The 15113-nt window shown below is 49.3% G+C and overlaps 1 protein-coding gene across 1 annotated transcript in view; it reads right to left on the bottom strand.

The window, feature by feature from the left end:
* The window catches only part of PER3 (period circadian regulator 3), a 58529-nt gene extending 43715 nt beyond the window's left edge, over nucleotides 1–14814 (bottom strand). Inside the window, 8 exon segments of the mRNA XM_044237083.1 lie at nucleotides 418–496; nucleotides 1574–1716; nucleotides 6070–6118; nucleotides 10544–10736; nucleotides 11932–12047; nucleotides 13610–13755; nucleotides 14216–14603; nucleotides 14774–14814. Of these exon segments, the coding sequence (XP_044093018.1) occupies nucleotides 418–496; nucleotides 1574–1716; nucleotides 6070–6118; nucleotides 10544–10736; nucleotides 11932–12047; nucleotides 13610–13755; nucleotides 14216–14394 (905 nt within the window). The 5' untranslated portion in view covers nucleotides 14395–14603; nucleotides 14774–14814.
* Nucleotides 14815–15113: the final 299 nt, after the last annotated feature.

Raw genomic sequence — 15113 nt, 5'->3', positions numbered from 1 at the left:
TTTTTGTTTTTCCCTTCACTTCAGACTAAGAATCATTTCATTGAAAGGTATTTTAGGAAAGGACTTGTCTGATGGAAATCATGTTGGTACAGAAGCTGGAGGCCAGAGTTAGAGTTTTGGTCTCCTTTTGAGGACAATCACATACCATGTCCAGGTTCACTGTCCTCCTGTGTAACATGGAACATCAATTTCTGACTTACCTAAAGCAGACTACTATCAAATCAAACACAACCTGCAAACTGTATAAGTAGAATACACAAGATCCTTACATTGAAACATAAACTTCAAGCTAACAAATCAAACATGCAAATGGCTAGACATCTGTTTCATAATGTGGATATATATAAACATAATGTAAATATTCTCATATTTCTATTTTCAGAAACAAATTTTTTTCAGGCTTAAAGAAGCACTTACCTTTCATCTATTTCAAGAAAGATACATCCTGGAGTGTGTGTTGTGGTAAAAATTCTTTTATCCACCGGGATTCGAGGAGCTACGAAAAACAGAAAGACTCACCTAAAGGCAAATATTTAATTAGTCATGCCCTTAACTGACCACTTACATTAAAGAGGGAACAGTATCTCATATGAACCGGTAGAAACCTCACTCGGGGGCCTGGCCTTCAAGAAGCCAAGGCTACGGTTATGCTATATAATACTTGTCATTACTAACTACATTTTGATTAGCTCAAAATGCAATGGCTACTGAAGTTAATTGTAAGTCGAGTTTGTGTGCCCGGAATCACTCATCACAATCCAGCAGGCCGAGCTGGCGGAAATGAAAGGTCAGGCCTGGGGGGGTCTGATGGTATTTGGTGGTGCTGTGTGACTAAGTACAATGAATTTGGTGTCAGTTTTTTAAATCTGGGTCAGGAAACTCATACGGTCAGTGCTTCTGTATTAACGCATGAATTTGGAAATGTAGTTCTGCCATCAGAGGACAGAACTACAGCTTCCACTCTAGGCCTTTCAGAATACTTAAAAAATACAAATTCATTCTTGTGGCCTCATAAGAAACTATGCAACAGTTTTCATGCTCTCTCTTTTTTTTTTTTAAGATTTATTTATTTACTTGAGAGAGAGTCTGGGGGAGGGCGGGGAGGAAAAGCAGAAGGAGGGAATCTCAAACAGACTCCCCACTGGGCATAGAGTCCGACTCACCACTCGATCCCCCAACTGGTAAGATCGTGACCTGAGCCGAAACCAAGGGTCAGGCATGTAACTGACTGAGCCACCTAGGTGACCCCAAGTTCCATGCTCTCGTTTCACACACGGCAGAAGCCAGAGGCCACCAGTCACCAGTACAGACTGGATCAGACCAGGTATCAGTGGCCAAGTCTGTGCTTAGATCTTAGGCCGCACTGACCTTGAAGGAGACAACTATGGAGAAGTCAGGGTTGGGAAACGGAGACACCAGGGCAGATCAGCTCTAAATGCCCAAGAGTTCAGGGCCAACTCGAAGCCTCGAGCACTCTTCTGGTGCTGCAGCTGCAGTTAACAGGCTTCCACATGCTCCTACCTGCACTGCTGTCCGGTTACATTTGATCCAGAATCAGACCCTCCTGCCTTACCTTCATAACCAGAGTGAATCTTCTCCACCAGGATGAGACAGCAGGGCTCAGATTCCAGCTGGGCAGAGCTACGTACATGCAGCAGATAGGGGATAATCCGGACTGGGCAGTAATGCTTCTCTTGCTCTGTGTCTTGGCCTCCCCTGAAAAGCACAGAGATGGTGAGTGACCTGTCCTGATGCATTCAGGGAGCCCAGCGTGAAACAAGGCCTTGAGTGACGCCTTCTTGGTGATTTCTGAAAGAGACCTACCCAAATCTAAAATGTTTAAATGTGTTTATTTTAAAAAGAAATGTTAGTTTACATTTTTAATGCCCAAGGATAATTATACTCATTCCTTATCCAATAAAAAAGAGGAGTTATGGGGAGCCAGCTTAGTGGGTTAAAAGTGGAACCTGCCATTCCATGACTTTTCTTCTGACCCAAATCATGTGACCTCCTTGTCTTACCTCACACGCCTCAACCAAGTACCACATGACAGCAATCAGGTTTCCCTGTGATCATGCCCCCCAAAGCCAGCTCTCCACCACCCCTACCTACACTCTCTCGAGGGGCTGACTTCGTCGCACAGCTTCACGACTACCTGGATGGGCACAGGGCGCTGTGTCGGGGGAAGCAGGCATCAGGAAAGCAGGGTTAGAACCTGCTGGCCGAGCCCTGGCCCAGCTGGGCAGGGGCAGCTCGACTCCCGGCCTCTCATCCTGTTTTATAGCTCCAGCTGCCCAGAGGACATTTCTCCTTGGATACACTGTGGTCCCCGTAGTAGCGACGTGCCCGCAACCGAACTCATACCCCCCTGTTTCTACGGGTCACACCTTGCCTCTCCCACCACTGGCCGAAGTCACTTTAGGTGGTCTTCAGCTGCCTAGAAGCTCCATCTCCGAGTGCCCTGGTGCTCCCCCCACCCACCCACCTCGCTTCCTTGCCTCCCCGCAGACCCTGGTGCCTCCGCTCCCGTGTCCCTGCTTCCGCTTGAGAAAAGGGCAGCCTGACCCTGACCCCGACCCACCAGCTGTCCTGCATCTCCCGCCTGTTTCTGGGCCTGCATCTCCCAGGCTCATCCCGTCTCGGCTTCTGCGTGCTCTGTGTGCGCTGACGAACCGAGCACCTGTCTCCAGCCCGGACTTCTCCCCGAACTCCAGACCCACCTACCGATGTTCCGACAACACCGCAGAGTTCAAGTTCCACCAGACAAGGCCAATCAACCTAAAACCAGGCGCCGGACTCTTCCCCTCCTCGCTCCGGCAAGCGGCTCTTTCCTTTCACACCCAAAACTGGTCCATTAATGAACTCCAACAGCTCTCCCGAACAGGTATCTGGAATCCCCAAGGTACGTCCATGTCTTCCTGCTGCCACTGCCCAGTGACAGCCCTTCTCTCCCCGGCCCTCCCTCCTGCCCCTCATCCCTGCCCCTTCTCCAGCGCAGCGCCTGGTGAGGCCCTCTTAGGCCAAGCCGCGTCCCTCTAAAAAACGCAACTGGCCTGTCTCTGTCCACTGAGGATTCCCAGAAGCTGCGTGAAGCCTGGTTGGTCTCCAGACGGTAATGCCGTCTCCCACCTCAAGGAAGGAGGGATCACGGGAGAAATGACAGACCCCACACGTGCAGTACGACACGTCTAGGTGGCGCACGGGCCGCTGTGCCCAGAGCAAAGGCAGCTGTCAGCGCCCACGGGGGTACCGTCGCACAGCACTGGAGCGAACCTGAAAGGGTTCGTGGGGCCACAAGCGAGAGCACTTGAGCATCACAGAGATGAACGAGCACCTTCTGTTTTTGCTCACATTCTGAAACGCTGATGGAGGAAATGATCCACGGTCTGGGAACTGCTTCAGCACCAGAGGGAGGGTGGGCTGAGGAGCTGGCGGTGGTAGATACTGTAAGGGCCTGCCCCTCCCAGAGGAACTTGCTTGTGGACCCGGGATGGAGGGGCGGGGCAGGCCGGGTGGAGACGTCCAATCGGTGGGGCGCACGTATATCCACTAGGGTGACTTGAGATCCAATTGGCCACCTGTGTAGGGGCGGGGCTCAGCCAACCCCATAAAGGCTGGTGTTGGAGGCTGTCAGAGGAAGCAGGAGAGCCGTTGGCTGGAGCAGAAGGAAGAGTCCTCGGGAGCCGAAGAGCAGTAACAACTCTTTTAAGAGCTATAACCACCGCCATTGGTCCCACCGCCAGCGGTCCCTCCGCTGGCAGTCTCCAGCTGCCTGCAGCTGCGGGCCGTGTCCCACCTGTGGCGGCCCAGAGCCGCCTGCGGTCCCGCCTCTGGCCTGAGCCGCCTGCAGCCTCCAGCCTCCAGCCGCTGGCGGTGTCCCGCCTCTGGCGGCCCCAAGCCACCTGCAGCTTCGAGCCGCCTGCAGCCCCAAGACGCCAGCGGTCCTGACGCCAGCGGTCGGAGACGCCAACGGCCCCTAGCCGCCAGCAGCCTCGCCGCAAAATGCCTCGCCACCCTGAGCCACGAGTGGCCTTGTCCGCAGTGGTGTCCTCCTCTGGGTGGCAGCCTTGTCAGAGTGGCATCATGGGGAGCAGAGTCTGTGTCATCCGGCTTGTCCTTCTTGTCATCGTCGCTGTCATCGTCGCCTCTTCGTCGTCGGGAGCGGCCTCGTCCGGGAAGCGGCCTCATCCAGAGTGGCCTCTTCTTGGGAGCAGCCCTGTCCGGGGAGCGACCTCATCGAGCAGCGGCCTGTCCTGGGAGTGGCCTTGTCCGGAGTGGCCTCTTCTTGGGAGCGGCTCCGATCATGCAGCGGCCTCATCTGCGGAGCAGCCTCATCTAGAGCAGCCTCGTCTGGAGCGGCCTTCTTGGGAGTGACCTTGTCGGGATCATCGTCGTCGCCTTTTCGTAAGAGACAGCCCTGACTGGTCAGTTTGATTCTTGATGCTTGGCACAAAATAAAGCTTTGCTTGACCTTCGCTTTCTATCAGTCTCGTTCCTTTGATCACGGACCCTAACAGATACGACAGAAGACTGGCTGTGGGTTAAAGTCATTGAAGCTGAATGGTGAGTCTGTACCAGTGCACTGTACTATCTCCCCTACTTCCATGTTATTTTGCAAATTCCAAAAGTAAAGTTTTCAAAAAAATGATTAACCTGAACAAAACATTCCCTCCGGAAGTCAAAGCTCCCTATGGTCTGGTCCATGTTTCTTCATCTCCTTCCACTCTTCTTATTAGTTTCCTTGTTACTCCCCTAACAGGCCAAGCATGCTCTGCCCCAGGGCCTTTGCACTTGTCTGGAACACTCTTCCCTCAGGTAGAGGTATGGCTCGCTCCCTGACCACCTTCAGGCTCTGGCTCCAATCAGGCTTCTTATTATAGAACACTCCTTAACCAACCTGAACACACTAATAATCTCTCTCCTGCCCAGAATTCCCACTCCTTCCCTCTCTTTCACTGTTCCACATGGAACTTACTGCCAGCGGACACACACGTAAGTACCTGTTTGCTAACTGTCTCCCTTCCACACACAAAATGGAAGGTCCACGAGGGCAAGAGCTTTGCACCTATAATCTTGCCTGGCTCGGAGCAGGCAAAGAAATATATTTACTAGCAAAATAAACACAAACAGCACTGTTCTAAGGTCTTCGTTAACAGTTCCTCTGTGAAGGACTGAACAGACCAACACAGCCCTCCCTCCTGTGGCCCTCTCTCTGGGGCAGCCTTCCCCAAGCACTGGAACGCTGTGAGCTCAAGGGCTCCAACCCTGTGGAGTGCTGACTGGTCCATTACAAGGACTTTTCTCTTTAGTCTTCCACACCTTGGACCCTTTAGTAACTTCAGTACTCACGCTGGCAATTGTGATGTCACTGAACCACATTTCCTTATTGCAAAAGTAACATGAACATAGCACAGCAAATTCAGAAGAGAAAAAAAATCACTAACATATCCTATCAGAAACCAACTACAATTAAAATTTGGGTCCGTTTTCTTCCAGTTCACTACATCTGGACCTTTTAAATCCTTCCCTTAGACATAGGTATCTTACTTTCTTTAGTTATTTAAAATTTAGGAAGTTAGGGGCGCCTGCCTGGCTCAGTCAGTAGAGTGTGTGTCTCTTGATCTCACCAGGTCACAAGTTCAAGACCCACTGTAGGCACAGAATTTGCTTAAAAAAAATTTTTTTTTAAATCAAGTAAAATTTCAAAAATTAATTTTAAGTGTGACCAAGAGTCAAAAAGCAAACAAAAACCAACAGATCCCCAAACAATGGGCGTTTGAAAGTGTACTTAACATCATCCAGCGGTTCCTAGTGAGAAAGAGAGACAGAGAGCAGGAGAGAGAGCATGAGAGAGCGCGAGCACCCCCCGGCTAAGAAGATCTCTCTGTTCTTTGTCTGGACTGCTTTATTATCTCATCATTTTGCGTGTACACTGCTTCTCCTCAATCAAAACACAAACTTCTTGTGGCAAGAAACCAGTGCTAGCTGAATACAAAAGAATCTAAAAAGGGCCCCCCCAAATCAGAGTGTAACCCATCGTTTCTGCCCCTCACAAGCCCCTAGACTTACCAGATCCTGCAGAAAAAGGACTTCACCGGAGTGGAGTCGTACTGAGATGCTGTAGGAAAGAGAGACAAAGCGTTAATCACCCCTTCCCAGCGTAACAGGCCAGAGCAGCTCACTGTCCAAGAGACAAACTCCAATTATCCCCAAACAAATGAGAAACTGCCCTTTTAAAGGAGATACACAGGGGTTCTGCCCTCCCTCTGAGATGGAGTTGCATCCGGTATTTTCCAGGGGGATTTGGTACTCTAGCTGTGACCCTCAGGGAGACAGCAAGCATATGTATGTAGGACTGAGGGCTTTCCCTCATCAAGCTGCTGAAACAGCCCATGCTCCTCCTTCCGAGGTCAAGGCAATGATCTGGGGACACAATTACTTTGGTGGTCACGTTCTATTTTATGGTGATAGTCCACACAGGTCTCAAAAACTGCCGATCTGGACCACTTACAGCCTTTAGGTACAGGATACAGAAATGTCTCACTGTTTTCTGTCCTTGGACAAAATCCCCAAAGTTGGGGCCCAGAAATGACATGATCATCTTAGGCCTCTCACCATGGAGTGCCTCCCTGATCTACAGAAGATCGTACCAACCACCAGGGTCTCTAAGGACACGTTCTCACCAGCCTCATGCCAACGTTTGTGCTGGTTTTGTGGATTTCTTTTTTTTTTTTTTAAAGATTTTATTTATTTATTTGACAGAGATCACAAGTAGACAGAGAAGCGGGCAGATAGAGGGGAAGGGAAGCAGGCCCCCTGCTGAGCAGAGGGCCCGATGTGGGACTCAATCCCAGGACCCTGAGATCATGACTTGAGCCGAAGGCAGCGGCTTAACCCACTGAGCCACCCAGGTGCCCCAGGTTTTGTGGATTTCAATGTTAATTTCAATGATTTGTCAAGTGGTAATTCCGAAATGTTTAATTTGCCTTGATCGAGGGGCTGAAACTTTTCCCAAGTGTTTATCGACTATTTAGCTCTTCTCTACTTAGAACGCCTTGAATTGATCTTTGGGGCACTTGCCCACTGGGGTGAAAAAGCCTCAGTTACAGGAACCAAGGAAATGCTTAAAACCAAGGAGATGTTTTACAAGATACACCAAAGGAGCAAAAACAATGAGAACTCTGAGGAACCAAGACAGGGCACGTGGTCCAGGTCTTTGCACTTCTGAGAAGATCACAGAAGAGTCAGAAAATGGGCTTTGGAACGATCAGGGAAAATGTACATGATTAAAAAAGCAAACAAACAAAAAAACCCCAGAAAAACCAAACCGCAAAAACTCCCAGTTTCAAAGGCACCAGTGATCCAACTCTCAGAATTCAGAACACTATGAAAGTCACAGTCCTGGAATTCTGAAACCAGAAGACTGTCCTTACAGCTCGTCTGTGAGGAGGAACGGAGCTGACAAGGTCAGCTCACCACTCGTGGCTCTGAGACACCCAACGGGCCCTAACATCCGAACCACCCCAGGAAAGGCTCAGAGAAGCTTGTGGAGGGATGATGGCAAGATAAGGATGTCTCAAAAATATTCTTAACTTTTTGAGATGATTTTTATAAACAGGACCTATTCCTTGGTGTCGTTTTCAAATGCCCACCTTCGTGTGGCCACAGACGTCCTGTTTGATGGCTCCCGCCACAAGGGACTGATGTGGTCCAGAGGGGCAGCGGATCCCAGCAAGGGCCCCGACTCACACCACCAGGGTGAAATCCTGCTCTGCACCTGCCAGGAGCACGACCTCGGATGAGTCCCTTAGCTCTGTGCCTCAGGATCAGAGAGGCTGCGAAAGGACATGGCTCCGGGCTTCAGGGGTCATCACTGACCGCAGGCCACAGCTGCTATCCCAGGGCCCCACTTCTGGTGGCTGTTCCCACCCAGGGCCTGCGCACGGAGTGGTACTGAGGACCATTCCATGAGATGCTGGGCTCCTCTGCTGTGTGACAGTGGCTGGGACTTCCCTTTGATGGCCGGCCAAGTGGTCCTGTGAGCCGTGTGGCAGGCCAAGCCGCCTCCTCCCCAGTCCCCCAGTTCCTGCTCCTTCCACGGGGGTCAGGCGTGCACCATGGACTCCTCTCCGTCCCCCACCCCCTGCAGCATGTCGCTTCCACAGCTAACCCCATCTTGGCGTCTGCTGCTCAGGAGACCCAAACTAACACAGTTACTTTATCCATCAACTGGGGACAGTGATGGGGTCTACAGCTCCTAAGGTTTTGTGAAGATTAAATTAGTCAATCCACTGAAACATGAAGAAAGGCCCGGGCAAACAGTAACTGTTCAACAGAACGGCAGCAACGAAGAGGAGTCCTCGTGTTGCAGAATGTTCCAGATACCTCAAGTGCTCCAACCGCCGGCATGCTTGCTTCTCTCAGCGGTCGTGTGTTAGCGGGCTGGTGGGACACGATGATTTTAATGTGGGAAGCTAAATGGCCTCCTTGGTTCCAGAAGGGACAAAACTCAATTTAAAACTCAGGTCTTCCAATTTCCTTGCTTAAAATTCTTTGCACGTAGGAAATACGGCAACTCTACAGGAAGGGAGGCTTGCGTGCAGTCTGTGTGAGGAAGCGGGCACTGCAGTCTCTAGGAGTCATGCAGGACCGAGAGCCAGACCGTGGATCTCAAACAGTGGACACGAGTCCCTTCTCAGTTCCACACCTCGGCTGTGGGGGTGAATCCTTGTTTTTGGACGTGCGCTCTACAGAACAGTGATCAGATCTTCCCGGGAGGTCTGTACGAGCCAAAGTGGAAACATCCTCTGATGCCAGGCCAAAGGCTGACATCTGCTGAGTTCCCAGCTTCCTATGTCCCCTTCATGCTCCAGGAGCTCAGAGGAAGGGCAGAAGGAGGCAGCAGGGGCCCAGCCCAGAAACGGCTCAAGAAGAGCCGGAATCACAGAGGTGTGCGATGCAAAGCCCAGTGCAGGCAGTCGCCAGGAAGAGCACCAGCTCTTTAAGGAGAAAGTCAAAATTCAGGTTCCCAAAACAGGTAACAGGATATGTTACCTTTTCACATGTTGGGGAGATATCATGGCAATAACTAACTTGCAAAGATAACACAGCTGAAAGGAGCAGACAGAGACCCCAGAGGGCACTGACGGTGGAGGGCAGGGCGCCTGGGGCCATCTCAGCACCCTGAACAGCTCCCGGCCCCCAGCGCTGGCCGGATAAATGGCGGTGGAGCGGAGGAAGGTGGATAAAATCAGACAAACGAAAATGGACAATTAGAGGTTGAAAATACATGCTCAAGAAAGAGGAAGAGAAATGAAATCAACCTTTTCTTAGGGGAACAGGAAAGAGTTGGAAACAAGCAAGGAAGACAGGTGTGCATTTTGAAGTGTCCATGAGCTACGCCCAAAAGACGGGGCCAAAGGTCTGCCATGGAAAAAAGAAGCGTGAGCGCCTGTTCCCACTGGGCCACGGCCAGCCTGCCTTAGAAAGTCAGAATGGGCATGGGGCCCTAGATTTGCAAAATGAGAACGCTCTGGAGGGGTGTTTCACATCTGTGCCAATGTCTAGCACTACTGAACTGTATACTTAAAAATGGTTAAGATGGTACATTTTGGTAATGGGTCTTTTTTCTTTTTCTTTTTTTTTTTTTTTACTTTAATAAGATATATACTTTTTTTTTTTACTATAATAAACCAATTTAAAATTTAAAAAAACTAAAGAAGAGGGCTTGGAATCAAAAGAAAACGGTTGATCTGTAGTAATGTTACTAATATTCTAATTACTAATTACTAAAAATTCTAATTACTAATATTCTCAAACAATATGAAATAATAAAGGGTGACTTTAAAAAGAAATAACGAATTGTTTACAGAATCACACAGGACTGCAAGTAACAAACCAAACCAGGACTAGGCATTCCCAGTTCAAGGAAATAACTATTTCAGAAGAAAAAGTAATGAGATTCATGAAATTTTGGGGAGAAGCAAAACTGGAAGGGGAGCTAATCATGAGAAGTTTCTCTCCAAAGCCAAGCAACAAAATAATGAAGTCAATGTGAGAGGGAAAATGTTTAATTTTATTAACTTAGAGAAAATAGAATCCTTATAACAACAATGAAACTGTTATATGGGATGCAGGCAGTCAAACCATATTAAAAAAAAACATTTATGATATAGAACCTATAAAATTAACTTCACGAAGTCAGTGTATTACTTGGAATTTTGTTATTAGAGAATTTAAAATGCTATTTCCAACACAGTCTGACTTTTTATTTATTCATTTATGTGCCTTTGTTTTTTTAAAAACTTTATTTTTAGTAATCCACCCAATGTGGGGTTCGAACTCATGACCTCAGCGTCAAGAGTTGCACATTCCACCAAGTGAGCCAGGCAGGAGCCCCACATTCTCATTTTTTTCGTAAAGAAATAAGAAAAACCGTATAGTTTGCAGGTCCAAAGCAATATGTTAATTTTGGTCCTCTCTATGAAAGAATGAAACTGATGGTGCTGAGGCAAGGTAAACATCTGCACCTCGGTCCCATTACCTCTTTGGGTCCAGCTGTTCCAGAGGGGGAGGTGAGCGTGGGCAGTGTGTGCGCTCACGTCTTGGGGAGCGAGCAGTTCCACGAAGGGAGAAGACTCCAAGAACTCTTTCTTACAATTCAGGATCGAAGCAGCCTGTTCAGAAATGTGCACTAGCCTTCCAGACAGAAAGGAAAAAACTGCCACAAGGGTATCCTAGGAAAAACATTCAAAATAAACGCAAATATTGAGACACATGTGAATAATATTCCCTGAAAGGTCAATTTGTTCTAGACTCCTAATGTCATCAAAACAGGCACATACCCTGCAAAGGCAGCGCGATTCTCCAACATATGCCTTAGTGGTCCTCGAAAAACCCACATTTGATCTTCTGAAGGTCTGATTTCTATACCAGACAATGTACCAGTTCATCCTACATTGACTAAATGTGCATACGGCGTAACCACTTCCGATGCCTTCTCATTTGCAAACGCACAGGACTGGCTTCTCATGACCAACGCGGAACTCTCGGCTTTACCACCACGCTCAAGAGCCGCCTCCTTCAAGACACTGTCTTGGACGCGCCTCGCTACGTAAGAATCATGTGTCCCATTTGTTCCATGAGACAGCGGTGACATTTATAAACTGACCACTGCTCCTGTCCCCTACCACTGGCATATCCTTCTAAGTTTTATCTTGAAGATCTTAAAGGGAAAATGTTTTCTGAAACTTCTCCTTGTTTCTTCCAACTCCGCCACACCCACCAGAGTCCCATCAACACTGCAGTCAGTGAAACAAACGCTGCTGTGATCTCAGGGCGCGCTCTGGCTCCGCGGTGACAAGATCTCTACGTCTCAGGTCTAAACATGAAACCAGGCCACGGCCATCCCAACAACGAGGCACGAGGCTGAATGATTCTGCCAACGCGAAGAGATTCAAAAAAGATACACGACATGTCTCTTGTCCAATTTTACAGAAAAATGACAGCATCTCAACACAGCTGGTTCTAAAATCCAGCTGTTACAACTTGAAGGAGTAGGTACTGGAACTAAGAATGTTATAAATACAAATTAACAATTCGGAAATTAGAATAAAATGAGAGCGGTTACACTGCAGTTTATTTTTTATTTTTTTATTTTTGGTCGAGAGATCGCAGGGGTGCTCAGGAGGCAGGGGCGGCTGGTGAGGGGAGCCCAGCAGACCACCACCCCCGGGCCGCCGCCTGAGCTTACATCTGTGCTCTCGCGGGCAGCAGAAACTAAGTACAGGATGCCTCCTGGGCAGCCTCTGTTGTTTGCCTCGCATCATGGTTACTGAAGCTCCAACGTTATTAGGTTTCAGTACCTACGTCTAGATAAAGTTGTTAGGAAAAACCACGCAGGCTGATATGGCAAAATGTGCGGATTCTTACTGTGTTTTTGGAAGGGTACCCCGAGGTAGCCGTTTCCAGCTCCTCGAGACTGTAGGTGGCCGCAGCTGCTTGAGGTGCTCCACTCTGACTGAGGGTCTGGAAAAACCCACTGTTTGCTAAGAAACACAGGAAAATAAACAGGTAGTCCAGTGACAGCGATAGCTTAAGGAGATCATTTTTACCACCCTTGAAGTTGGCCTGTTTTTTAGGATGAGGACACCTCCGCGTGTCTGCCTCAAAACCACATCATCATCTTTCATCTAAAACACTGACAGTTGTACCAACGTCGAGCCTTTGGCGTTTAGGATTTTCTGATGTTCTGTGTCACAAGGAGCAAGCTCCATATAAGGTATGAAAACCCCAAATCCCAAATACATGCACGTAGTGTGTTTATGGCAGAAATATTACTTTCGTGTTCAGGACCTGTGTGTCTTGACATCACAGAGGTTTGCACTAGCTAAAGAAAATGTGTACTTTGTTAAATCCTTGAAAAAGAAAGGTCAGAGATAGAAAGGGAAAAGTGCTAGCAGTGGTTCGTTTTTAATTTGGCGAATTCCTTGGCAAGGATGTGGAGAAAGGGGAACTCTCCCCCACTGTCAGTGGGAATGCAAGCTGGTACAGCCACTCTGGCAAAAAGCATGGAGGGTCTTCAAAAAGTTGGAAATAGGGGTATCCTATGACCCAGCAATCGCACTACTGGGTATTTACCCTAAAGATACAAATGTAGTGATCCAAAGGGGCACGTGCACCCCAATGTTTATAGCAGCAAAGTCCACAATAGCCAAACTATGGAAAGAACCTAGATGTCCATCAACAGATGAATGGATAAAAAAGATGTGGTATATATACACAATGGAATACTATGCAGCCATCAAAAGAAATGAAATCTTGCCATTTGCGATGACGTGGATGTAACTGGAGGGTATTATGCTGAGCGAAATGAGTCAATCAGAGAAAGACAATTATCATATGATCTCCCTGATATGAGGAAGTGGAGAGGCAACGTGGGGGGCTTGGGGGGGTAGGGAAGGAAAAAACGAAACAAGATGGGATCTGGAAGGAGACAAACCATAAGAGACCCTTAATCTCACAAAACAAACTGAGGGTTGCCGGGGGGCAGGCAGGCAGAGGGTGGTTGGGTGATGGTCATTGGGGAGGGTATGTGATATGGAGAGTGAAGTGTGTAAACCTGGCGATTCACAGACCTGTATCCCTGGGGCTAATAATACATTACATGTTAATAAAAAAAATTAATTTGGCAAATTCGTGACATACCATGAATGCGTTGCAACCGTATGTGGATGACACGGAAAGGCGAGCTGTATTTACCAAATGTGTTTTTTCCCCAATACCCTGAGAAAACCATGATCCTTTAAAAAGCGAGCTTTAAAATGTGCTAAACTCTGCTCTCCTAAAGCAAATCATCAAAACATGGCAGAGTCGCTCAACAACGGTTCCTAAACTATGACACCAACAAGGTTCTCCTGATGTTCCTAATTTGCCAAACCAAGACACGATACAATTCATGTGGATTTATTTGCTCATCTCACATCAAGCACCACAAACGCTCAAAACATTTCAGGGACCAGAACCAAACTGACAGCTCTTCCGGCTTGGCCCATGTTTACGAACAAAATGATGTACTCCCAGGACTGTACTTTTTCTCCCGCGCATTTACCTTGTACTCTGTGCACGCAGCGAAGGGCATAGTTGAGGGCATCGACAGTGCTTGGCTTCCTGTGTCCCCCTGATGAGAAGTATTTTTTCATTTCTTGCACAAGCATTACAAGTTCTTCAGAAACTCTGTTTCTATCTTGCTGTTCACTGTAAGACAAAACAAAACAAAACAAAGAACCACCCCATCGATTCACACTTTCAAATAAAATTAAAATTCAAAACAAGAGCAGCCCGTGTTGATCAAACGTCCCAAGCAACTTTCTAAGTGCTTCCTACGGGTCATCTTATTTTGTTCCCAGGTTTATTTTCCCCTTTGGAAGGTGGGGGATCCTGGCCAAAGAAACTGGTAAACATCAAACATCTTCCATTTTTTCCATTTTTTCTCATTCCTACTGCAGCTCCCCCGCTCAGATAAATCCTTAACCACTGTTCCCGAACTTCCGGCACTCTTTGGTACTTCCTCACAGTTTCCCTGGGCTTTTCATTCCATTGTCTGAGGATCCCCCTGAACTTTCTCCTGGGCTTACAAACAAAAGAATAAAGCGATTTAAGCCCCCCAGTTCCTGTACTAGCCCTGGAAGAACAACAGACAGATCAGGCCTGTCACCTGTTGCTGCTCTCCACCTATAGGCTCTGCAGTTGGAACTTCTGGCTCCACATCTCCTCCTGTCCTCTCCCCAGGGCCTCCGAGGCCCGGGCCTGCGCTCTTTCAAGTTCCAGAGGCTCAGTCCCCCTGGAGTCCAGACATTTACAGCTGGACCTTTCCAGGTCTTCACAGGGGTCCATCTTCTGCTCAACAGCCCTCGGTCTGTCGCCTGCTTCCTCTTCACCTTGCAGTCAGCGACAGGAATTTATTTCTCATTTTGGACCTCGCCATTGCCTTAGCGAACATGACTGGTCATCAGGAGCCGGCGGATACGGGTCCCTGGTCACCTGGCCGGTTTCCTCTGCAGGATCTCCATGCAGTCTCCGATGGCTCGGCTCACGGGGGCAGCCTGGGGACGCGGGCGGGGCGGGGGGACGTGACTGAGGGGACAGGTGTCCAGTGACACGGGCGATATGCTGCGGACGCCGGGCTGTGACAACCCCGCCCCCCTCCAGGCTCCCGCATTCGCAGGCCTGCCCACCCGCGGCTCCCACCCGCGACGGGCGCCCCAAACTGGACCTGGGAGTGCGGAACTTCCAGCGCCAAGTTCAGCAGCCCCAGGTTCCCCGGGGCCCAGAACGGAGGGCGGACTCGGGGAGATCTCCCCGCCCCAGCAGAGTACTCACAGCTGCAGCCGCGGCCGCTCGCCCCACCGTGCACCGCCCGGCAGCGAGCAGTCCCGAGGCCCGGCGCGTGCAGACTGCAGCCGGCGCCGCGCCCCCAGTGCGCCACGTGACGCGACCCCGCCCCCAGCCGCGCGATTGGCTGCCGCGGCCGGCTCTGCGCGCCCCCATTGGCTCGAGGGCGGAGCCCGCGCCGAGCGCTTCGTTTACATAACCCGAGGCGAGTGGGAGGGGAG

The sequence above is a fragment of the Neovison vison genome, chromosome 2 (assembly GCF_020171115.1).
Source record: "Neovison vison isolate M4711 chromosome 2, ASM_NN_V1, whole genome shotgun sequence".
Taxonomy (NCBI): domain Eukaryota; kingdom Metazoa; phylum Chordata; class Mammalia; order Carnivora; family Mustelidae; genus Neogale; species Neogale vison.
Note: the sequence above shows the minus strand (reverse complement) of the source record. Positions and strands in the feature narration are given on the sequence as shown.